The sequence below is a fragment of the Alligator mississippiensis genome, chromosome 2 (genome assembly GCF_030867095.1).
Source record: "Alligator mississippiensis isolate rAllMis1 chromosome 2, rAllMis1, whole genome shotgun sequence".
NCBI lineage: Eukaryota > Metazoa > Chordata > Crocodylia > Alligatoridae > Alligator > Alligator mississippiensis.
In genome coordinates, this window is record NC_081825.1 from 37,707,793 (window position 1) to 37,734,386 (window position 26,594).

At 40.7% G+C, this 26,594-nt stretch overlaps 1 protein-coding gene across 3 annotated transcripts in view; it reads right to left on the reverse strand.

The window, feature by feature from the left end:
• The window catches only part of ADGRA3 (adhesion G protein-coupled receptor A3), a 116,463-nt gene that overhangs the window by 24,193 nt on the left and 65,676 nt on the right, over positions 1 to 26,594 (reverse strand). For all 3 annotated transcript variants that reach the window (XM_019480201.2, XM_006278038.4, XM_059721611.1), the window contains 3 exons: positions 18,791 to 18,955; positions 6,966 to 7,167; positions 2,620 to 2,769 (listed from right to left, as the gene is read on the reverse strand). In XM_019480201.2, coding sequence (XP_019335746.1) covers positions 2,620 to 2,769; positions 6,966 to 7,167; positions 18,791 to 18,955 — 517 coding nt within the window. The remainder of the gene's footprint in view (positions 1 to 2,619; positions 2,770 to 6,965; positions 7,168 to 18,790; positions 18,956 to 26,594) is intronic.

Genomic DNA, 26,594 nt, shown 5'->3' on the forward strand with positions numbered 1-26,594 from the left:
TAATTAAATTTAAAACCAAACTAAAACAATGCACTTACTACTCTATATTTTAATGAAACATTTAAAATGACTGACATCAATTTTAAAACTAAATAATTAAAGTAACTTCAAAGACCCAAAAATTCATATATTAAATTTCATCCATTCATCTGGATATGTCATGGAATTTTGAACATAATGATTCATTCCCCAAATAATCTTATTTCTTAATCTTAGCACGGTTTGAAGCTATCACCCTCTCCTCCATTTTCTAATGGAGAATAATCTTTTTTCCAGTGGCCACCTGACAGTTACAATTCACACCATTTATATATAGCCGAATATTTAAACTGCATAAGCTCATACATATTCAATCACATGAAAATATTTTTAATAGCCAATCACAAATTTACATTTTAATTGACTCAAAAATCTGGATAGTATAAGAATTTGTATACAATAAAAATTGACAACAATAGTTTAACTTCATCCAAGTGAAGATTGTTAATTATGTTGAATATTCATATTATAAAATGGGTTAACACACCTTTCCAATATACCAACAAAGTAAACAAGGATGAAACAGGTTTCACTTAAAGTGGTAAAAACAAAAACAAACAACCCCCCAACAATATACTAACATAGACATTTCAGGTACTATTACAAAAATTACTTATGAATTTAACTGAGTTTTATAGTTTTTATTCCCCTCAAATATGGCAGCAAAGCCATGCTGCATCAATCAGGATTCGGTAAGTTTAGGTAAAAATACAATTCCCTTATAATACAATAAATACTGCAGCAATCTGTAGCATATTCATCATTTAGGTTAGCTAAACTAAGTAATAACTAATTTTAATGAGCAACTTTTCTAATGATTTCAGACATAAGAATTACCTTTAAAGTAACTTAAATGTGTTATATATTTAAAAAAGAACTAGCCTGTAAAAATTGTCTATCGAGTTTTGCAGAAAATAAATTACTGTCTTATTTGTATTCTAATTATATTGGGTTCAAATTTTGTGTGTGTTCTTGTGCAACAAGTTTAAAACTGTTCCACTATGATCTCGTATTTTAAAAAATGCATAGTATACTGAAATTAATAAAACCTCTGTTTAGAAGTGAAACAGTGTCTAACCAGAGGGGAATGTTCATCAGCCTATTTTTTCCACATCAAAATGAGCATTCTCTAAGATTTAATTTTCATGTTTTATCACTTATCTTGCAACATACAGGAATACTGAGAAACCTTAAGAGATACAGCTCAATACTGAATAAAGCCAGGCTATCATGAGGGGGAAAAGATAAGTCTGTTTTATTCATTACTGAGAGGATCTCTGAGGTTTTCATTATTCATCTTTTAACATAAAAACATTCCAATGAAAACCTGCATGACCCACTCTATATTAAATAAAAGCAGACTTACTGTACCTATCTCCCTGCTCCAATGCTGACCAGAGGTCCAGAGAATGCTGGAGCCTATCAGCGTGATTGTGAAGTCTAAGACCATGGTCAGCAATTTCAAGGACCTACTAAACAAAAGAATGGAACAGAATCTGACACATCACTAACTGATCTGCTGAACCTAAGTGTAGCGGTGAGACGCCCCCGCAGGCTTCTGAAGCGGAGAGGGTAATCCCCGCGGACCCCAAACCCCAGAAACAGACCCTCCGCGGGGATAACTTACCTCCTGCTGGGCAGCCCGAGCAGGAGCCGGGACCGCAGCCGCGCGAGCCGGTGTTATGCCGGCTGTTTAATCAGCTGTTTCCCATGTGGGCAACAGCTGGACCAACAGCAGCAGCCGTACCGGCCACCACAGAAAAGTTTAAAAGCCCCGCCAGAACCCAGGTGGAGGAGGAGCTGGAGAGAGCACGCTGGTGGGCAGCACGCCAGACGCGCTGAGGCTCCTGCATGGGAGGGAAGCGGCACAGCCAGCGCAGCACCAGCAAGCAGAGCAAGGGAAACCTTTGAGCCCCCTGTAGGAGGCAGAGCAGAGGAAGCCCTTCGGCCCCCTGTAGGAGGCCCTTCAGCTCCCTGCGGAAGGCAGAACAGGAGAAGCATTTAAGCTCCCTGTGAGAGGAAGAGCAGGGGAGGCATTTGAGTCCCCTGTAGGAGGCTGGGGGAAAGAAGACAGCTCCACATCCCTCTCCTCCCCAGAAGAATATTTCTTTTGAAGAAAAAAAAGGAAAAATCAGAGATAGAGAAGGAAGGCTGTGCATCAAAGCCAGAGGGACAAGAGCCAACTGAGCCCACGCAGATGTGGGACCCCACCCAAAGCAAGCTGCGGGCAAGCCTACAGGGCCGAAACCACCATTGTACGGATACCCATCAGGTTGGCAAGTGGACGGGATTTAGGGGAAGCGGAGCCCCGTGGAACACTGCGCCAGAAAATTGTGAGTACTGCCGTTTGCTGGGAGGCCCTCCCACGAAGATCTCCATTGAACCCCCTTCTTGATAGCATAACATCAAGGTCATGGCAGGAGAGTTGAGGGGAAGGGCTACTCACCCGGCAGGCCGTGCAACACGTAAGGCCCCAGCAATCACACTAATGTTCAGAAATTTTTACTATTTAAAACACTTTATAAGACTAATATTTAATTTTCCAACCTTAAAATGATCATTCACATCAAGGTTACTTACCTCTTTATACTTTTCAGCAAATCTTCCAAATTTTTCTATCATTTCAGCCACAAAAATAACATCCATCTTATCAGAAAAATTTGCTGCTTCAACAGTGTAAGCCAATAACTGTCTTGCTGTTGCTACTGCATTAGTCAGGTTGAGCGGCATCTATTTAAACAAACATGACCACTTAAGAGAATATAAAATCCAATCATACAATCTCAGAAAAAATAACTGCTTTGTGGTTCATAATTAAGACACAGTGAAAAAATTCCAATTTTTTGATAAAGCACAATTATTTAATTCCCTCTTTAATGCTTATTTCCTTTATATACATCTAGGCAAAACTGCGTTCCAAAATTCCTAGAGCATAAAAATTTATATCCTAGGCTAAGTATAGACAGTCAAGAAGCCCAAGGCTGAATCAATTCAACCTTCGCAGGTTAGACATTCACTTTTTTATTCAAAAAATGCAGCCACATGCCTGCAGTGGCCCAGGTCAGAAGCTGGGAGGCGCTAGAGCACACCTCAGTGCTCGGCTGGAGCACAGTTTGGGCCAAGGCTAACCTGCCCACTCTGCAAGGGGGGGGGCTTGCAGAGAAGGTGAAAACCATACTGTAATGCTGGGGGACTGAGAGTTAACTTGCATCTGGAGGGGATCTGGGAAAGAAGTTCAATCAACCAATTTAATTTACCATATTGCACAGTGTACAGGTCAGCACAGTAATCAACCCCATTTTTCTGATCCAAACAGTTAGGAATTTCATAGAGCCACTGTATAAGTCGACCTAACTCTCTGGACCAGAACTATGGGGTTGGCTTATACTGGCCCCTGCATGCCCTCAGTGTGGGTCAGGCACCCAGGGGTGGACACATGCCGTAGTGCCACATGCAGGGGATGGGGCCAGGCTCAGTGCTTGGCTGGTGTAGCCCCATCCCCTGCAAGCAGCCTTGCCTGGGCTGTGCCAGCAAAGCGCCACGACTGGCCCCATCTACTATAAGCATTGCTGCTGAGTGCTGAGCCTGGCCATGCCAACTGAGCCACTTGCAGGGGACGGGCCAGGCTCAGCACTTGACTAGTGCAGCCCCATTCCCTGCAAGTGGTACTGCCTGGGCCACACCAGTTGAGCGCCAAGCCCAGCGCCACTCGCAGGAGATAGAGCCATGGGAGCCAAGTCTGGCTCTGTCTGCTGCAAGTGGTGATGTCGAGCACTGAGCCTGGTCCTGGCTCCTGCAAGCAGCAGTGCTGAGCGCCAAGCCCAGCCCTGTCTGCTGCGAGTGGCTTGGTGCTCATCAGCACCACTTGCAGCAGATGGAGCCAAGCTTGGTGCTCAGCTGGTGCGGCCCAGGCAGTGCCACTTGCCGGGAATAGGGCGACGCCAGCCAAGCCTCATGCCCGACCCTGTCCCTGTTCCCTGCAAGTGGCACTGGGCTTGTGGCTTGGCTGGCATGCTCCATCTCTTGCGAGCAGCATTGCCTAAGCTGCACTGAGCCTGGGGCTGCTTGCAGGGGACAGTGATACAGTGCAAAAGTCAAGGTTGAATTTTAAGAGTTAAAAACTGGGCTTCAAAACCGACTTATACACCGTGAAATATGGTAAATCAGTTAAGTCTGATAGTACACTGATCCAGGTTTATCCATCTTAAACCAGTTTTGGCCATTTTGATAGTGGTTTATGTGCACTGAACTTCTGTTGTGTTATAGATATGAACCAGTTCCTGATCACTTATACCGGCTGATATATAATTTCTGTCCCTAGCCCTAGAGAGAAATAAAAAGTTCAGAGAGAAGCACAAAGGGAACATAAAATTCATTATAATACCTGGAATCTTAGAGGGAAAAAATTAATCTGAACAAATAACCAGAAAATTTCCCTCAGACTTAAAAATAAATAAATAATTAAAAGTCAAGGTACCATTCCTACAAGTACTAAGTGGGAGACCCCTGCAGCCTCATGCATTCCTTTTGGACATCCGCTGATTGTGTACAGATATATCAGCCTAGTCTTTCTGCAGGATTGATTCCTCTGGAAGTAATTCAAAAGGAAGCAAGGAAATGTTTCTAGTGAACAACAGAAGGTATTTCATTGTCCAAATAGTTTTGGTGGTTTAGATGTACAATTAGCAAAATCAAATTTCAGAGTTCACAAACTTTATATAGTTTCTTAAGCTTTTGTGCTTTGAGTCTGTTCATTCATATTTCATAAAAAGATCATATTCATAATATGCAAGTCCTAGGACAATGCATATCATTCTGTCTGGTTAAACATTTCTATAACTTTTCCTTTACGGCATGAAAGAATTCCCTTTCACATACAAGTAAATACAGCAGTCACATTTGAACTTTTTATTTTAGCTATCCCTTTCATTTTTGGAGACAGACTTTCTTGTCTAATTAAATCAAGCCAACACTAAAAAGATAATGATACACCTAGTATTTTCTTAGAGACAAAAGTAGTGTGGCAAAACCACACTTGGCAAAATGAAGCTCTCACTTGGCATGTGAATTATTTTTTACATAATTATAGCTCTTAAAAGACTCAAAAGTGGACTGTGTCCCATTGTGTTGAGCCTTGTACAAATATATTTTAAGAGACTGTCTGACCTCACATAAAATAACAAGGCACAGAGAATAAGAAAGGAGCACCATCATCTTCTATGTTATAGTTGGGGAAACTGATGCACAGAGAGATTACGTGATTTCTCCAAAGCCACAGGAAGCATGAAGGACTTCAACTTAGATACCATGATTTCCAGCTGATGTTTTCATGCTAGTATTACAGTAAATATGGTATCCTTAACTCCTTTGAAGAACTACTCTTAATGGTTTTGCACATACAATTTTAATTATAGTTAATACCAAACAGCAGAGAGAGTGTTTTAACAGCCAATGGAAAACTATCTTGAGTTTTAGGAATGTTTCATCTGAAGCTATAATAATTAGTAGAATTATGACTGATGACAACTGCCTGGCAAATTCAGCAAATTTTGATGTGGTTTCAATTATGCGTAATGGAGTAATTTTAAGGAGTCCTTCTCCCTTTCAATCAAAATAGGGTCTCAGGCCTTGGAAAATATACAAAAGAGCAGAAGACCCTCATTTGTTTATCTTCTTGAGAAAAGTAAATTGTGTTTAGATTTCAAAAGGTCCAGAGCTTTGCACCTAACCTTAATTTGTAGGATGTATCTTTTAGTAATAATATTAGAGATACAATTTAATATTAGTAAGTTTTGTTCTAGCTTTAAGGAGTCTTCTTTTCCCTTTTGATTTTTTTTTTTTTAAATGAATCTTTCTGGGACAGAAAAAAAAATCTTGAAGGTTTACCAAAAATATGAAAGATCAAGACCACTGTATTTGGTCCGGTTTGTTTTCATATTATTTAAAATTTACTTTTCTGAAGAAGGATTACAGAATGGCTTTACTCTGTTTGTAAAAGGTTAATTGTTTCCACAGTTTTGTTATCTAGCAAATGATCATAATTCACTGAAAGGATAATAAATGATTTTTTATGTACTAGCAATGATATTCTAAAATGTGAATTTCTGTCTCAAAGAGTAAGGTGTAATTTTTTACAAGATTCCTGTTGGTATATATAATTATTGTTTATTATGACAGAAAGGGAACCATGTCCAGACCTATTCAAAGCAGTGTTTTTAGTGAACAATTATCCCTTAACTGACATTATAAATCCAAATGTAGACAAAAATTATTCCTCACTGTATCTTACTACGTGGAGTGTCTACATTTGTTTTTTAATAGCATTACCTTGCATTAACTGACAATCAAATTAAGTACAATAAAACCACACCCCAATCTACACAGGGCCTGAAAATGCATCAAGACCAAGGACTATGGAGTGAAGAGTTTACGTCTTTTTTTTTTTTTTAAAGTAATTCATTCTCTGTCTCCTCCACTCCTCTACATATTTTAAGCATATTTCTAACTACATAGTAATGAAATGATTTATAATCTCTAAATTTTATGTACAACCAAGTGATGCTCCACAGTGATCCTGTGTGATTAAATTAGAGAGGAACCATAACTATAGCACAGGATTAAATATTAAAGACCTGATGTCACCTCTTCTGTCTTGGTGAGGGTTTTTGAGATTGCTTAAATTCCCTTCCTCACTCTGACAGGAAGCTAAACCAAACTCTTGTGTAATCCTGCAGGCTCTAGGGTTAAACTAGAAATCAAAATAATGTGAAATCATCATAAAAGAGAGGCACAGACAAAAATCCAAAATCAAGACTCAGTATATCATAATTACTGTCAGTATGGAGATTTTTATTTTATTTTCATGGAGAACTTCATTGAGTTTATTTGAAACTTTATTTCACAAAATACAGAGAAGTGTAGGTTACCTGATTAAACATATATAGCACTCGAGTGACATCATTCGCATATTGGCACCGAGAATAGTCTTCTTCTGCCCAGAATCCTCCCCTATCACATCTGCGCCAAGCTCTTCTCTCATCCTGAGAGCTGCCAGGATATATCCCACTGCCAGCAGAGTAGCGAGTACACAGTAGGTATGCAGTAATGCCTGCCAATGTTCTAGGCCACCTAGAGAGTTGAAGGCAAAAAAAACTAGACAAATTTACATGACAAGTAGAAAAAAAATTGAATAAATAAAAGAAATAAGCACTACGGCTCCAAATAAATAGCATACTTCAAAATTAAATATCTCCAAATTATTTAAAAGACCACCTTGGCAAGCCTTCTCTATTTGCAAACTGTGTCTGTATCCGAATGCTATAAACAAAATGAATCCTAATCTTGGTATCCCATTGTTTCAGTTCGCTCATGAGAATGCACACTGGGAAAAGGTAAAAGTTATACATAAATTCACAAGAAAGGTTGACGACAATTTTGTTACAAAAGGGAATTAACTAATTGTTTTATGAAAAGATTTCCAGAGTAATGGTCTTTAAATGAATGTTAACTATATTATGGGATGTTCTGGAATTTTTCCACTCATCTGTATCAGCACAACTTTCAGATTTACTTCATGCTGATTCCCAATCAATGGGAGTTGAAAGAAAGAAAGGAGAACGCAACTGGACCAGTACAACCACTAACTGGAAAAAAAAATACCCCAAACTATGTAAATTTGGAATTGTCCAATCAAACTGATGTCTGTTGTCCCAGTAACGAGACATTAATTTTCCCCTGAGAACCTCTGACCTATAATGTCAAGCAAAAGGAAGAAAGGGGTTCTTGAAAGGAAGCACAAGTTTTAACTTCTGCTGGTCTGAGACCATAAGGAAACTGTCTATCCTCTCTTTTCTTACTCCTCTCTAATCAAGTCAGATATACAGGAAAAAATGAAACTACAATAAGGGTTAATTACAATGATAATTCACTGCATCAAAACTGCACAAAGTATTAAAATATGCAAATAACAATATTAACTATGAATGGTTAAAAAACAAGGAAACATCTCTGTCATCTTCAATTCTTCAAAACTATCAACTGAATAAATTAGCTTAATTAAAATGCAGCCAATTGCTTGAAAGTGCAAAAGGAGTCATCAATTGACCACCTCAGCTTTTCCACTTGGTGTGCAAATCAAACTAAAGCAAGCTCTCCTTCAGCAGAACTGAAATTAAAGTTCAATCCTAAACAATGCCCACTTATCAACAGGTTAAACCTGAGCCATTTTCTCCTAAAGCTTCAAGGGTCAAAACAGTATTATAACATTAAAAATTACTATGGCTAAGTACATAAGAACTCTTTCTAGGTCTAGACTTAAATATACGGTAATTTACTGAAATGTAATTAAAGCTATATCTGGTTTAAAATAATCTCAAAATGTGTCTAAATTTGAGACAATGTTTGGAGAAAGAAGGAATGAACATCCTGAAGAACAAAGAAAGGAGCTAAAATTAAGGGTCACTAGTGCAATATAAACCTTTGTGAAAGCTATGTCTCACTATAGAAGTAGGAACCCCTGCAATGGGTTAAAAACAGATGAAAGAGATGGTAGCCACCAGTTTCACTGGTAACACAAGCGATCAACTTTTATGTGGCACCCAGTGGAGTAAGATGCACCCTGGAGATCAACACATGGTTGTGTTTATCCAGGGTGCCCAACTGGCAGCCTGCAGGCCATATGCAGCCTGTGAGGGGTTAAATGGCAGGCCCCCAGATTCCTGACAGGTTTCTCCCCACCATATTGTTCTGGCTGCAACAGTGGCAGGAGTATCTGGGCTACCCTTCCTTCTCCAGCTGTTCCTGCCTGTCCCCACCCCGGAGTGAAGGGCAGCGTGGCAGCCTGGGGAGCAGAGGGGGAGCCTGGAGTGCATGGTGCAGCAGGGAGTGTTGCAGTCACGCAATGCTGCAGCGGTGCACAATGTAGCGGGAAGGGAGGCCCACAGGTGCAGTAAGGAACTGTGAGCATGAAGTGCACTGGAGGGGTCTGTGAGCATGCTGTGCAGTAATGGATGTGGAGGGCCAGGGGTGTGTGTTGCATAGCAGTGTGGGGAATCATGGACACATGGTACAAACACATGGTGCATGGATTGGGAGGAAGGGAAGGGGTTGGAAAACATGTGGTATGCCAAGGAAAGGTCACTCCACACATCTGTGGGGTGTGTGGCCCTGGGGAACTGTGGCTCACTGGTATGGCCAAACTGGTAAGGCCTCCAGCTGCTTGGAAGTTGGACAGTCCTCACATAGATGGTTTCATCTATAGAACTAAGACTTCTTCCACCAGGGTGTGGTGTTCCAGAAAGATTTCTGAATAGAGTTAGAATCCACGTAATGAAGAAGGAAAGTACATCTTCACATAAAAGTTCGTTAATTTAGTAATGAGAGCTTTAAAATAGGTTCAACAAAGAATGGACACAAGAGCCCTATAAGTAAAAAGCAATGCCAGCAAAGAGGAGGCAACATGGGGCATATTAACAAGGTTGTAAGAGGGAAATTAGCAGGGCAGGCAGCTAGTCATGTAAGCTACTTATATACTAATGCAATAAGTATGTCGAATAAGCAGGAAGAATGGGAAGTCTTAGTACACACAAAATTATGATGCACCTGGGATAACTGATAATTCACATTACTGGAGTACTGTCACGGGTATATATTGTTCATGAAGGAAAAAAGGAGAAGGTGTTGCCTTTTAAATTTTAGGCGCACACACACACACGCAGACACCCTGCCCCTATCCCGCTCCTCCCCCCCACCCTGGTACAAAAGAAAGTGGAAAGCAGGTCTTTTGAAAGACTGGATTACAGTAAAAGAGGAAAACAGTAAGTGTGGTATCATAATGGGTGTCTATCATAGACCACCAAGCCAGAAGGAAATGGAAAAGGCTTTTTAAACCACTAACTAACCAATGTACCCAAATCATATGGAATTGTGCAAACTTTAATTACCTGCTGGCAGGTAATACAGTAGTAAACATACAGTTGAACAAATTTTTGGAGCCTGTCATGGACTTTTTGGTACAAACAACAGAGAAAACAAATAAGACCTCCTTTCAATTTACTGCTTACTAATAGCATACTTAATTAAGAAACTGAAAGTGGAAGGCAATGTAGAGTGACAATAACCATGAGATTAGGAAGAAAATCAGAAAAATAAAACACTGGACTTCAATCCAGAAGAGCTGGTCATACCCTAAACAGATGCTATTAAGGGCATCTTAAGAGCATGCTATCCTGATGCAAAGAATGACTAGGAAGCAAAGCAAGAGACAGTCTTAGCTAAACAGCAAACTCCTCAATGACTTGGAACTTGAAGAGGAGTCTCACAAAAAGTGAAAACTTGACCATATTACTGAGAATTATTATGAGAGTGTAGTATGGGTATTTAACAAGGAAAGTAAGAAAGGCCACGGCACAAACTGAGTTATAAACAGCACGGGACATAAAAGGCAACAAAAAAGCTTTCTATAAATATATGAACTAGAAAGACCAAAAAAAGCATAGATTCCTTATTGAAAAGGGAGGGGAACCTAAAATGGATGAATGCAGAAAAGGGCGAATTGTTTAATGACTTTACTTCAGTCTTCAGTCTAAAAAATTGAACTACAAGATGGCAGGTACAGTTAGCATCAAGGATGGGGGAAGGAGATAATCAGTTTGGAGTAGGGAAAGAACAAGTAAGGGATTAAAGAAGCTTGATAGTTTCAAATCAGTAGGGGTGAATAAGTCTGATCTTAGAGCCATCAAGAAAAGACTGATGCAGGTGCAGACATAGAGGGTAAAAGGACGCACAAGGAAATTAAATACCATTCAGTCTAACCTTGATACCCAGAAAGATACTGGAGCACATCATCAAGAAATCTGGTTCTAAGCACCTTGAGGATAACAAATGACTGAGTAGCAGACAACCTGGATTTGCTAAGGGTAAGTTATGAATAACCAAAGTGACTGCCTTCCATGGCTAAGTAAAAGGACGTGCATATTTGAGGGGATATGGTAGCAGATGTGGTAAACCTCACTTTAGAAAGGCTTGAGCTGGTATTTTATGACATGCTCACAAAGTAAGCTAGGAAAATATAGTCTAGATGAAACCATTCTAAGGTGAGTGTATAACTGGTTAGATGTTCAAAGAATAGTCAATAATGCCTCAATGGGGAAGCATCAACTGGAGGTCCCCAGACATCTGATACTTTTTAATATCTTTATTCACTTGGATGATGCAACTGACTGCACACACAGTAAATCTGCAGATGACACCAGGATGGTGGGGTAGGAGAGACTGGAGAACAGGAGTTAGGAATAGAAGAATGGTTTTGAAATTAGCTTGATAAATTGGAGGAATGATGTGAAATTCAATAAGATCAAATAAAAATTACTGCACTTAGAATGGTACAAGCAAAGGCACAAATACTAATTGGGATATGACTGGATTAGGCTGAAGTACAGCAGAAAATGAGCTGGAAATTATGGTTGTATTGCAAAATATAGATAAATCAACAGTGTGCCATTGCTGAAAAAAGGAGCCAACAGCATACTATGGAGTATTAACAGGAATGTTGCTTGCAAGTCGCAGGAAGTGATTCTACCATTCTATTCTGCAATGGTAAGGCTTCACCTGAAGTATTGGACCTAATTTTAGGCATCAAACTTGAGAAAAAATCTGGATAAACTGAAGAGTTCAATTTTGTCAGGAGAAAGAAAAAAAGACTCAGGGGGAAATAGTTTGATAAAAGTACCTAGATACAAAAAGGAGCGTTATAAAGAGCACAGTGATCAGCTATTCTCTGTGACCACGTGTAACTGGGTGGCCCATCCTCTTAAGTGGAGGCAGCTAGCTTGGCTGAGGGGCTGCAGCTGTGTGAGGGCTCATGAAAGAGTGGCTCATTGGGAGTCAAACCCCCAGCAAGCAGAACCAGAGGGAGGTGTAAAGGAAAAGCACTAGAGCTGGGAGACTTCTGGGCTATGAGGCAAGCAAGCCTGTTGTGGGAAGGCTGAAACCCTAGTGGACCCCTTCCAGTGTCCAGGATGATAATATTTTTTGTTTACTTGCTTTATTTGTTAAAAGACTATATTACTGAAGCTTGCTGAGAGGTGCTTAGGGAGCAAAAGCTTGGTTAAAGAGGATCTGCGATGCCAACCTGCTATACCATGATAGACAGTAGGGGTGCACAGATAGAGATTTTTGGAGCCGATACCAATAGCTAAATTATTGAGAAGAGGCATATTGGTTGATACCGATCCAATTTTTGATATGTAGCCCAGCAGCCCGAAGAGGAGTGCCTGGCTGGTAAGTCTGTTGTGGTGAAAGGCGGGGGGGCTGGGCCAGGCTGTGCTCAGGCAGGCAGTGGTGCTGGGAGGGGAGAGGGGGGAGCTTCAGCCACCCCAAAATTTGCTGTAGCCTCCCCAACCGCTCCCCCCGGGGGCACTGCCTGCCCTGCCCCAAGCACAGCCTGGCCCAGGCTCACTGGGAAGAGCCTGGCACAGCCTTGGCTCCAGCCCTTAGTGGCATTCCACCCTGCCCCACGCAGATCCCGAGGCACACGCCCCTCATGCCCTCCCAGGGTGTGCGCAGCAACAGGAGCCGTGCCCCACCCCCTCCCTGGATAAGTCTTGGCTCCATCCCATGCCCTGCCCTGGCTAGACACCCCAGCCCCACTCCCTCCCTCACCACGGAGGCCTTGATCTGCGTCCCCCCCCCCCTTCTCTCCCCCCCACCTTCCACCACAACAGACTTATCAGCTGGATGCAGCTCTCCAAGCTGCCAGGCTGCATTCCTTGCTGCCTATGTGCTGCACTGCAGCTGTGAGCATGCACAGGGCATTTATTGGCCACATTAGGCAAAAAAGATTTCCAATACAGTCAGTTTTCTTTATAATCAGTGCCGATCCAGTACTGGACCAATGTATTGGTGCACCTCTAGTAGACAGGATAAGTGGCCTTAAATTTCAACAAGGAAAATTTAGATTGGAGATCAGGAAGAACTTTCCATGATGGTGGTTAAGCAAAAGAAGAGATTACTTAGGCTGCAGAGCTTTATCATTGAAGTTTTTAAATGTAGAAAACCATTTGTCACAGATGCTACTGACTTGAGCAGGAGATAGGACTAAATGACTTCATGAGGTTCCTTCTAGCCCTATTTTTCTGTGTGTCCATGATCTGAATGCAACTAACTGTATTTCTGGAAAATGTAATGATATTCCAATTAAAGCATTTTTATACTAAGCAAGTATATTATATAACCCTTGCTCTCTCTCTCTTTTTCCTGTAAAGGAATGGAAGGCAGCAAGGAGATAAAATCTTCATGAAGAAGGAGATCCCGAGAAGGGACTTTTGTACTTTTCCTCTGAGGTCAGTCCACCTATTTGCAAAAAGATTAGACACCCATGCTCCTCCTGCTGCTCCTGTTTCAGTGTTTTCTATCTAAAACTCTTTACTGTGCCAGCTAGGATGAAAGGAAACTCCTCTAAATCCTTTTAACAGAACATAAGCCCACGTTGCATGGGCGATCTATTTCCAAGTATGAACTCAGTCTTATAAAATAGACATGTTAGACTTGTATTTGCATCAAGCTCAGATGAGAGTCAAAAGAATAAGCTTTTAATTCCACCACCTTGATGGAATCACAGCAGAACATGCAAGGTCTCAGATCCAAGCCTGTGAAAGGGAAGTGTTGATTTACATACTTCAGAAGACACAGCTGAAATGGAGTAGAGTTCAGATTACTATCTTCAAGTTCCTAGTTGCAATCATAGCAATCAAATGGATCCGAGAGAGCCTTAGGAGCAGAAAGAAATGATATACCAGTTATCTGAGAAATCTGGAACCACAACAGATCGTGATAGCTAATAAAATGTGCAATGACTTAGTCAACAGATATCTAGAACTTCCATAGGACATCATGGACATTTCATGTAATGTGGTTTTTAAGTTTTCAATGAGTCAAATGACCACAAAAATTAAAGTTCAGCATATTTAACCTCCTTAATCCTGAACACTGACCAAAACATTTTTAAAAATATGTTCTTTTCTTTAAAATCTCATCTCCATAACAAACCAAAACAGGGTTATCTGTGCCTTGTTTGAAGGATTATATACCTATTTCTATAAACGTATTTTTCAAATGCATTCATCCTTTGTTCTAAGTTATTAATTTTAAAGTGTGACCAGCTGGCAAGTGACTGAATGCATCATATTATAGATTAAGTGTAGCAAGATTTCAGGATAATTTGAAGCTCTACAACCCTACCAGATGTTATATGGTGACACATCCCCTGCCAGACAAATAACTTCTATGAAAAATCACTTGTATTGAATTTTCCCCTACCTGCTTCCAAAACAGTAGTGTGGAAAATACTAAACCTGGAAACCTGAATAAAGTCATATTAAAATGCGGAGCTTTAACTACAGAACTCTAAACTAGACTGGCTTATACAATGTAATCTATTTTTGGAGGTTCTTTGGTTGGCATATGAAAAATATGAATGTTTGATTATTATAATGCTTACAACTAATATCATTAGGAAATCACAACTCTGTCCATCCATTACAGCTCCTTTCTTTTTTCTCCCCCCTCCATTTTACATTTTGATCTTAGTATTTCTCCCTTTTCTTGGTAGTTTTCTAGCTACTCCTCCTCCTTCCATCATTCTTCCCTACACAGAATTTTGGAATCCGTTACTCTGGAATTTTCAAAATTCATCATGTACTTCAGAAAGATTTACGTCCAGTATTACATTCATCCTTTTCCACTCTAGAGAAGAACATTGTTAAAAACCAAAATCCTGATAAACCCATTTGACCTGAAGATTACTCCTTGATACACTTCTTGAGAGACCTGAAGGTATATGTAGTATTTAGAATAAATAGTAAGAGTGATCTAAGATTCAGGTTTATGATTTAACACTACGGATGCTCCAAACATACAGCAGGTTGAGACACAAACTTAGACTGAAGTAAAAAGAACTTTTGTTACTAAGTTCCATTAACTGAGGTCTTTATTTCTCTAGAGGGCTTTTGTGAACCAGTGAACAACATCACCATTGACCAAATAAATAATAAGAAGTTTGACTTAAGCATATACAAGTACTCTTTATTGTTTTACTAAAAGACACAATTATAATACTAAAAACTGATGAGAATTTTAACTATCAAAAATTACCTTAAAAACTGCACTCCCAGAAAACAAGAATTTATAAAAATAAAATTCTTGTCTTCATCTGTTTAAACTCAAGGGTTTTCCCCCATGTGAAACTGAAACATATATAAATATAAACTAATTCCTGCACAAAGTTTCCACATTTCAAAATCTCTATATAAATAATGAGTTCTGATTTAATAATAATTAACTTTAATTATTTTTCTTATACTAACCTTCTGAATCCAATAGGCCAGTTACATCCTTCAGATCTATTATCCCTGGCAGGCAACATTTTTTTTAAACGCACCTTATATTGAACATACTTGAATGCTTTCAGTCTAAAACTATTTTGAACCAAACAGTCGAAAGGTTTACTAAAAGAGAAATGTCAGCATATATTCTGAAGTACAAATTGTTTACTATTTTATAGTACTCATATGTATGTATGTATGAATAATGTTTTATTTAGGAGTACAATTTAAATATGGTGTTAAATAACATCTTAACATGGAAAGCTGTCTGCATGAGGATAATATGGACCTACTATTACATGACCATAAACTTACCTCTATTTTACCCCGAGGATACCATTTTCTGGACTGTGCAACAGCTGCATTTCAGCTAGAACTGAAAGAGTTTCTATGCAGAAACAACTAACCACTTCCAACTCTATCCTATCCGTCTAAACTATAAAAGTAAATTCACCTAGGAACATTTACAGCCATCTGCTCAGAGCAATTTCCTCTCTGAGTCACAGTCTGATTTCCATATGGTCTCAAAGGTGAAAAATTACTCTTTATTATTACACTTTCTATACTACAACTTGAGACCTGTTATAGTAAACCCAGCTATAGTGAACCCCCTGATAGAGTGAGCATTTCCTGAAATCTTATTTCTTTCCAATGAATTCCACAGGGGCAAATTCCTATTACAATGAACAATCACTGAGCAGCACAGGTTAATTTAATGGAGAACACTTTAAAATAAGCCTTTACCATCTGTTTCCACCTCTAATGGCAAATCAAAAAGGAACAATTCACAATTGTATCATAAAAAAACATAAGTGATTTAAATTACTGTGTATATTCTTTAATGAACACAGCATGCATCTGTTCAATTGTCTTCACCTTTCCTACTCAAGACAGGAAGTAAATTCCTGTTCCCTAATTTAACACACTTCTCCCTAACTGGCACATAGGAGAAGAAGGATATTCACTGTGCTTCCTTTACTGATACTTTATTATCATATTACAATGTGATAGTTTAATTTTTCCACAATTGCATTCATTTCAAATATTCAGAATAATTTTTAGATTAATACTTGCATTTCAAGCTATGCACTTCAGTTCAGTGATTTTTTTTTAAGTTGTTTAGAAATTGTGGATTAAATTTTTATTTGAGAAAGGAAAACAAATACTATTTTTTATCCCTAGCGTGTTAAAAGAAAAAAAAAAAAAGCTAATACAAGATATCTTTCAATTTTTCAACAAAGCCTAATCCACTATGGTGCTGATGAGCCAAATTTCCACTGATTTTACACCTAAGTTTCCTTGGGGATAGCTTTGGCTCTTAATTAATTAAGATCATACCTCAACTTAATACATTTTTTAAAATCAGAAAATACAATTAAAATGTTTCTTACACCCATGCACAAATAGTCTCTTTTTTGGAGTCAACAGAAATTCTTTAGCTATAATTAGGAAAACCTAAGTATAAGGAAAAATTCACAATTAGCAAATGTGAAAAGTGAAATCGAAAAGTTAATTAGCTAAGTCTTGCAGGACTAGAGCAGAAAATAGAAGGATAAAACAGAACTGTATGTATCAATAAGATGGGAGGAAGCAGGGAAGAAGAGACTCTGACTCAGGAAGCAGCAGACTAATGCAGCATTCTCCCCCACTTTCCCCTGAATATAAACCTCATAAAAGATTCCAGATCTGAAATTGTTTCAAGTATTTTGGCAGAAAGTTAAGAACAGGAAAAAGAGGATGACAGGGGAAAGCAAGCTAGTGGCAGAGCGACAAGCAACAAAAAGGTGTGACACAATCAGCAACACAGCAAGAAATGTGAGAAACTTGGAAAGCCACTCATAGTCAGCTTTACATAGGGATAACCAGAGCACAAAGAGAATATATTCAAGTGAACTTTTCATTTAGGAAAAATAATTTCATGCTGAAAAGGGGAGAGTGATTTAAATATCAAGCCCGATAGAGATCCCAAATACAAATTACAAATTCCATGGGTGAAATTCTGAAAATAAGGGCAAAAATCCAGCTGATTTTAACAGAAAACAAAATTTCACTCCAGAATGAATCCATAAGGTTAACTGGCATGCTTCTTCATGTTTTGGAGATCTGATTCAGGAGCAACATTTTATTCCTTTTACTTTCCTCATCTTTTCCTTGACATAAATTTCTTAATGTGAAAAATTCAACATCAAATCATATCTGTAAGGGAAAGAGTCCCAAACTAGAAAAGGGCCAGCCAGGAAGAAAGAAATAGGTTTATAATGCAAGGAAAACAATAGTTCTAAGTATCCAAACAGCACAAGCAAATGAATCATAAAAGAGATGGGAAAAACAGCTATTACGATATAAGACTACTAGAAGCAGTAGTACAGACATATGCTAATAATGATTTGTTTCTCAGTAGGAACTACTGCAGGAAGGTGTACACAAAGAAATTAGAAAAGGAATTACCTTACATATAGAGAATCTAACTGTTATAGCTGGCACATCCAGAAGTAATGTGTTGTTAGAGTGACCAGCAGCAGAGATCAGAAAAGGGAAAACAGGTGAAAGGATAAGTAAAGAATAAGACAAGATACACTGCAACATCCAACAAAACAGATAATCAGAGTTACCTCTGACAGTCCAAACACTTATAAAAAGGAAATCGTAACCACCATACTTATTCTAATATTTAAAAGGAAACTTACTTCCTAATACTGTTGCAGTGATGTTGTATGTGGGAAACAATTAATAATTTAGAAGTAGAATCCTAATCTTGAAGAAAAACCCTCTACTAACATGGGTACCATGTTTACGTTACAAGCCACCTCAAAATTTAGGTTCAATTAAACTAGCTCTAATTCAACATATCATTTTTTATTGTCATAATGCATTCGTAATTCTTACAGGAATCATATTACATCTATTAAAACATCAAGTTTAATCATTCACAATTTAGTTGCCTGCATTTCTTTCAGCATATTCTAATTCAATGTAATTTAAATTCATGAGGATAACTGGCATAATTCTCTACATCTCCTCACACAGAATGCCTTAGCAGTCAGGTGCCTTTAAAACATAATACTCTAGTTGAGTTGTTGGCAACTTTTTGGAGCTGTGGGCTGGAGTGCCGTGCACTGGGTTTGAGGCAGGTGTGGGTTCTGACCATTTCTCCCCACCTTCCTGCTGTGATATAGGTGCTGCTCCCAGTTGCCTGGCCCTAGTGCAGCTCCTCGTCACGAAGGGTGTGAGCAAAGCCCCCTGCTTCTGACATGCCACCAAAGCCTCCCCAATTCCAATAATCTATGTTACCAACCCTTGACTTAGCTGAAAAGTAGAACAACAAACAATAACAATTTCTTCTTCATGAAACAAATGTTGCTGTCACCAACCTGAAATCTCCTTTATTGTTGACAACCCTCTCCGGAGGGCAATACTGTGCAGAACTCTCCAATACCACAATGTCTACAGCTCTTGTATTATTCCCCCGTCTAGTCTGCACGTGACAACCCCAGTTTCCAGTGGATCCAGCTTGAATATTTGAGATTGTCAAAGAGCTATGAAAAAAAAAGTAGCATTAGTCTTCAGCAAAATATATGAAAAGCATTTACACCGTATTTGAAAAGGTTATACTATATATCCTTTGAAAAGGACACTAGATATAAGGCACTACCTAAATTGCAGTGACATGAAGGGATTTTCGTGGGCTACTCGCGGCACACAGAACCAATTCCGTGATCTTTTCATGGTGAACATCTCCCTAGCTGCTGACTGACTGTGAGGCCAATCACTCATCTTCAGACTGCAGCATTGCTGCAGCATTGCATCTGGCTTCTTAAAATATGGTGCCAAAACCCTTTTGCTTTCCTGACTGGTGCCTTCACCGAGTCTGTATCACTACCTCAGCCTCTAAGTAGGTCTCTCTCAAACCACACACTCTATGTCTGCAGGGATGCCACATTTTCTTTGTATTCTCGTAAGTTTTGTCCCCCCTCAGCAATTCTCCACAAAATTGCAGGAAACCACCATTTTTCAAGGTTTCAGCAAAAATCACAAAACCACGATTTAAGTAGGTCCCTAACTATATAGGAAGGCATACTAATTGCATAAGGCTGTAAACAGTATTACAAAACCCAGAGCTACATATCAACCCATGAAAACAAAGATTCTTTTCAGAAACTGAGATTCTTCAAAGTGTACTTACTACCCAGTTACATTGGTGTGAGTGTCATGTTCTGCACTTTAACCAGAGATCTTTTTTCCATAAGCAGTCTCAATACAGTACAAGCTAACCCAAATTCTTCTCATACTAAGGGGGATATCTGCTCCTCAGTTTCCTTTCTGCTGCAGCTTCCTTTATTATTTTTGATTCTGAGGAAGAGGTAAAGGAAGGTAGGATGCAAATATGTAAGTGATCACACTGAAGGACTTCAGAGGTGTTTCTCCTTTGAGTAACTATCATATAAACATTCCTACCAGACGAGGTTGTCCAGATTTCAGCAATGGTCCAATGCTTTGTAAAGGTATGAACTGCCCTGCAGACATCAGGGAAATATGCAGGAATAATATAGAATTAGCCAGAGCTCTGGTGAAACGTGCCCTGGATTCATCTTAGGGGCTTCATAGTACAGTTTTACTCGGCCTGAAATCCATTTAGATCATTTCTGGATGGATATTAGATGTCAACCATCAATTCAAAGAACTGAGAAGACTTTCCAAATTGACTTTTACTTTCACAGGCCAGTGACCTCCTTACATGCCATGAATGCACAGACACCTCTGCACCAAAGGAATGAAGCTTTGGGAAAGTTAATTTTCTACTCCAAATGAAAATCTGTGATAATTTTGGGCAAGAGCTTTGATAAATACTTAAAGTTTCTTTATCTCAGCAGAAGGCGCATTTGTGTCTCAGATCTTCCGTGAGTGTTTGGGTGTCAGCGCTTGCCTTGCTGATGTAATTGTTACCGTGAAATCTATTTTCACCGAGAAGTGCGAAAAAGTTCATTGCTATAGTTTCAAAGGAACCTGTCACTAGGAATGTGAAGACCAGATTCAATCCTAGTGCAGAACTCCGTTCTTTACTTAAAGAAAGACCCTGCATAGCCTCTGGATTCCTTAAGGGCCCGCCAGCTGAAAGAACCTGCTCATTTCTTGATGGGCAGGTAGAAGGCTATGATTGCTGCCAGAAGGACTTAGCTGAGTTGATGGAAAGGTTGATTATTCTTTAAATCCAGCAGGTAGTCTAGTATTTCTGATACAGCAGATCTGGCCAGGTTGATATTTGTTGCCTGGAACAAGGACAAGTTGGTCCATTCTGCCTAGTTCAGTTAGTTCTTCCTACTGTGGCCAAGAATCTCTCTGATCTGAATGGAACATTCTTACTCTATAGGTGAGTGTCATACAAGCTATAAAATGGAGAAAATAAAAGTCTGGATGGAGAACCTAATTTAGCACAACTACAATCAGCAGTGGCAGCACTCTGAGATCTCTTACCAAAAGTGATACGAAGATTAAAAAATAAAAACAAAACGACGACAGGCTGAGAGCCATGGGGCTCTTTAGCCTGGAAAAGCGCAGGCTCAGGTGTGATCTGATGGCCACCTATAAGTTTATCAGGGGTGACCATAGTATCTGGGGGAATGTTTGTTCACCAGAGCGCCCCAAGGGATGACGAGGTCGAACGGTTAAAAACTACTGCAAGACCGATTCAGGCTGGACATAAGGAAGAATTTCTTTACTGTCCGAGCCCCCAAGATCTGGAACAGCCTGCCACTGGAGGTGGTTCAAGCACCTACATTGAACATCTTCAAGAGTAAATTGGATGCTTCTCTTGCTGGGATCCTATAACCACAGCTGACTTCCTGCCCTTTGGGCAGCGGGCTGGACTCAAAGATCTTCCGAGGTCCCTTCCAGCCCTAATGTCTATGAAATCTATGAAATCTAAGAAATCTTGGCCATGTATGGCTATGTGTATTTCAAGGGCCTAGTCCTATGGAGCACTCACAAAATTAGAGTAGAGGGAATGCATACAGAAGATTTTGTCACTGAATCATTAATGCGTCTGGGGAACCTGGCCTGAGCCCTCTTCTGGAGCAAGAAGACATTTCCTTTTGACCTAATTTGCCAAGAGGTCTACAGTCAGATCACCTAGTTTCACAAATATGACAGAGTAGAGCAGTGGTTCTTGACCTTTTTAGACTTCAGGCACCCTTGGAAAAATGCCATCTCTTAGTTTTCAGTTGCTTTATGACTACAGAAAAAACAACAGAGCAATTATATTTTTGTAAAGAACTCAAGAAGAACACAACAGGTCAGAATGTTTTCAACACTATGGGTTTTTATTCGAAATCTCTGGGTTTATTGGGTTAATTACATTTGCACATCTAACAGTGCTAATACTGTGTGGCAGCCACAAACAGATCATAAAGCACCCCAGGGTGCAGCAGCACCATGGTTGAGAATTGCTGGAATACAGAGAAGTTAATCTTCCACTTGTGCTGGTTAGACAGTGTGCAGCTCTGTTCTGGAGACTAGGTAAGGATTATGCTGACAGATGTACCCAGTGGTCTATCCATCATAAGCTGATAGCCTCTGTGCAGGGCAACTCCCTGTCTGGCCAAGAATGTGATGATAAAAAAACATTACAAGGGAGTTTTCCATGACACACTCCTTAGAGTGAAGGAAGGCCACGAAAGTTTTCTGTCCTGCTCTGAGGTCTAACGCACCAATACAGATCTCTTTTAATCTCTTTTTATGAAGAGAGAACCTGTATTTGCAGTACTCCCAAGTACTCTTCACCACTGTTTATTGAAGCACCTATTACTAACGTGATGCTGTAAAGAGAAAGTATCCTCTCTGACACACACTGATGATCCTTCCACCATGACAGTGTGGAGAGTACTAATTTCAGTATTTTAATCAATTGATACAACTGCTCTTCTCCTAGGAAATAATTCATATTCAGCAAGGCTTGTACAATGCTGTGGTAAAATCAGACCTGCTGCATTACAAAGATGCAAGAAGCCATGTGCCCTAGGAAAAGCAGACAGGTTTTTATACCTGTCAACAGAAACCTCTTGATCAGGATGAGCTTTGTTAATATTTGAGAACAGTCCCATGGGGAATACACCCTGAGTTCAGGCAAACCTCTATGACAGTGATTCTCAACCAGGCTGCCACAGGAAGTGCCAGGAGACATGTAAATAAGGGCAGGCTCAGGCTCTCCCTGCTTTGCTATTCCTTCATCCCTGCTGCCTGGTCTCTCTGTAAGGAAGTAAAAAATGTAATAAATCAGTTTCTGAAATAGGGTGCTGGTCAATTTGCAAAACTTATGGAGGGATGCCTCGAGTCCAAGAAGGTTGAGAAAAACTGCTTTATGAACTAAACAGTCAATGCTGGAACTAAAACTGATTTCCTGAGACTCACTAAAATAAGCTCGTTGTCCTTTGTATGTTATTTACAACGTGACTTGCTCAGGTACTTCAGAGTCATGGATAAGACTACTATGCCCTATTTCTGAAGATTGGTCACCAAAACCAATAAGACTATGGTGAGGTCACACAGCAGGATCTTGCATTAGTAGCTGTCTTGACATTTCCATGGTTGATCCTAGGGCTGGTTTTGTTCAATATCCTCATCAAAGACAGGGAGGATGGGATGGAGTGCACCCTCAGCAAGGTTGCAGATGACACCAACCTGGGAGGAGTAGTAGATATGCTGAAGGATAGGGCTGTTTTAGAGAGACCTTGGCAAATTGGAGACTGGACCAAAAGAAATCTCATGAGGTTCAATAAAAACAAGTGCAAAGTTCTGCTGGAATAATCCCATGCACCAGTACAGGCTCTGCAGAAAAAAACCTGGAGATGGACAATAAGCTGAATATGAGCCAACAGTGTGCCCTTGCTGCAAAGAACGCCAACGGTACACTGGGCTGCATTAGTAGGAGAGTTCCCAGCAGACTGAGGGAAGTGATTATTCCCCCCCCATTTGGCACCGGTGAGGCCACATCAGGAGTACTGTGTCCAGTTTTGGGCCATCCACTACAGAAAGGATGTAAACAAACTGGAGAGTCCAGCAGAGGATAACAAAAATGGTCAGGGGGATGGGACACGTGATTTCTGAGGAGTGGCTGAGGAAACTGGGCTTATTTAGTCTGAAAAAGAGAAGACTGAGGGGGGGATTTAATAGCAGCCTTCAGGTACCTGAAGAGTGGAGCTAGACTGCTCTTGTTGGTGGCAGATGGAAGAACAAGGAGCAATGGTGTCAAGTTGCAGAAAGGGAAATTTAGTTAGATACTAGGAAAAACTCTTACTACCCTTGTAGTGAAACACTGGAACAGGTTACCAAGAGAGGTTATGGAATCTCCATTCTTGGAGGTTTTTAAGACCAAGCTAGACAAAGCCTTGGCTGGGATGATATAGTTGGGAATGGTCCTGCTTTAAGTAGGGGGTTGGACTAGATGACCTCCCAAGGTCCTTTCAACTCTAATTTTCTATGGTTCTGTGACTATGGGAGTGTCTTAGTGTAAATGTGGAGGTATATGTATATCCTGCATGTTGAAAGGTACAATGCAGTTTCCCAGACTGCAATCAGAGCAACCATTTTGAACCTGAGTTTACAAATGTATGTATTCAGCTTTATGCTTAAGGTACAAATGTATGTATACAACTTTATGCTTAAGGTTAAGTTGCCAACTGCCTTTTCTTTTTGGCATAACAAAGTAACTGCTGTAAAACCCCTTTCATCTAGAATACAGAATTTTTTTCTATAGCACCGATTGCTAAGAGGCACTGTACCTCCACCTGAAGCAGACTCCTGCGAGATGGGTCCCTGAAAAGTGAGGACTGGCTGGGTTCATTATAGCTGACTAAGACCTAGCCACATTGGACTCACTTGATATAATATACATGCTAAGGAATGTATTGTTCCAACACTTCCTCTGGGAACTTTTTGGCATTTATGATACCCTTTTCATGAGTTCTTGGAAACCGTCAATGTCCTCTAAAGCCTAGGGTACAAACTGCACCAAAGCTGCATGAGAGGAAGATAGGTCCTGATTATCAACAGAGATCATTCATGACCATTTGGGGAGAAATAAAAATGTCTCTGAGTAGAGGTCCATGATGTCAACAGAACCTCCGAGTCGTTGGAAACCCTATAGCCAAAACCGATTGCGAGATGCTGTAAGCCAGTCTGTATAGCATTTCTTGGATAAGCGTCTACAGTAAATAGGTACTGGACAAGTTGGACACCTGGTGCTTGAAGAGGACTCTGATTTGTATTCACATAAGGAAGGCTTGGTCAGTACTGAGGATAACAGCTGTGTCAGAGGTAGCAGATATCCTGTGTTGGAGGATGGAGATACTGGACCCATCAATATGGGTTCAGAGCCAGACAGCATTTTCACTGCTGAAAGATCTATGAAAGTAAGAGACGGCAAGTGTGACCTACTTTGGTGGGACTGGAAGAATCACAATACACACCAGGCTGATGGAGCCACCTGTTTCCATTATCACAGAGAAATGTGGCAATATCATAGGTCCTTTAATTACCAGGCCGTGGTCATGCAGGGTAGAAGGAATTGTGACCAAAGTGGCTCCACACCAGGATGTCCCCACCACTCTAAGCTGCAAGTCCTGGGAGGCACTAGTATATCATGATCTGGGCCCCTCTGAGATGCTGAAATCCCTCAGAGGCAATAAGTGTCAAGGCTGGGGTGGTGCCAGGGCTGAAGATCCTGATGCTCTGTGAGCCTTGTCTGCTGCCCACAAGGGCCACGAGGTCTTGGGTGTCTTTACTCCCTCATTGAATAGGAAGGGTTTTCAGGGTGGATGGGATCTCCTCTTCCAATCATAATAAGGAGAAGTGGGTTCCTAAATTTGCTTCTCACGTGCAATATGCCTTCTGCCTGGACTGGGTTAGGGAGAAGGTGCTGTTTCATCAGACTGAGGATACCTCTTCACACTGGCTTCTGTTGCATGGGGAGCAAATGGAAGAGCATAACCCAGCAGGGACAAAGGAGCAGGAAGTACATGCAGTCCATTACTCCCTCAACATAGAGGACAGGGAAAGGTGGGGCTATGGTACACACTATGGGGACTCCTGAAGCAAAAAAAGCTTGGTCAAGACAGCAGAGCATAAGTCACATCCACTAGAAGGAATATGTTTATGGACAATTAGTTAAGGAGAAGTAATAATTACCAGGGATCCTAATTTTCTCTGTTAAAAAGTCCAAAATTCTCTGATTAAACCCCTCCCCAAAATCCACATTTTTCTGTGATTAAAATGAAACACCACTATATCTATATCTATTGACTGAACACAATGTTTTATTGATATATTTACAATTTTAAAGCAATATGGAAGCCTACCAGTGCCTTGATCATTATAATAAATTAAAGACACCTATATATTTTGGCATCTGATTTTGTTTTTATCATGGAAAGTCAGAGCTCTCCTTGCCCCCTTCACTCACCAGGATGTGAGTCCAGCTGCGGCTGTCTATATGGTGCTGAGCAGCCCTGATATGCCAGTGCCCTGCCCCTGCCTATGCCATTGTCCCTCACTCCCAAGCCACAGTCTCCCCAGCCCTGACAGTGCCCCTCACTCCCAGCCCACAGCCCCCTAATCCCCACTGCTGCCCTTCACTCCTTGTCTGCAGCCCCCACTGCCCCCAGCACTGCTGGTGCCCTTCACTCCCGACCTGCAGCCCCTTGACCACCACAGTTTTGCCAGAAGGTGCCCTAAGTTGCCAGGGCTACAGACCCCAGCAGCTGCATCTTGCCTGCTCCCGGCCCTGTGGCCATTTTCCTTATCTCCTCCCACTGCCAGCCACTACCCCGCCACTATGGCCCGGCTGCCATCAAAATCTGTCCCCTCAAGCAGCCCGCACTGCCTGCCACACCAACTCCCCTCTGGGACAGAGCTGTGGTCCGGTGCACAAGCAGCTGGCAGTAGATGAGGGCTACATGGCCCACCCAGTTCATCACTCCTCACGCTGCTAGTGGCATGGCTAGCACGGGGGTCCTAGCAGTGGCAATGAGTCTTACCACACCACTCTGCCCTCCCGCACTGGGTTCTGCCAGTGGGCTGTGTGCCTGCTGTGGGCACAGAAACCCTCCTCCACATCACCAATTACCCCTCCCCCCATACATACCTGCGGGGAGCTGACTCCACTCCGCTGCCTGGCTGTTGCGT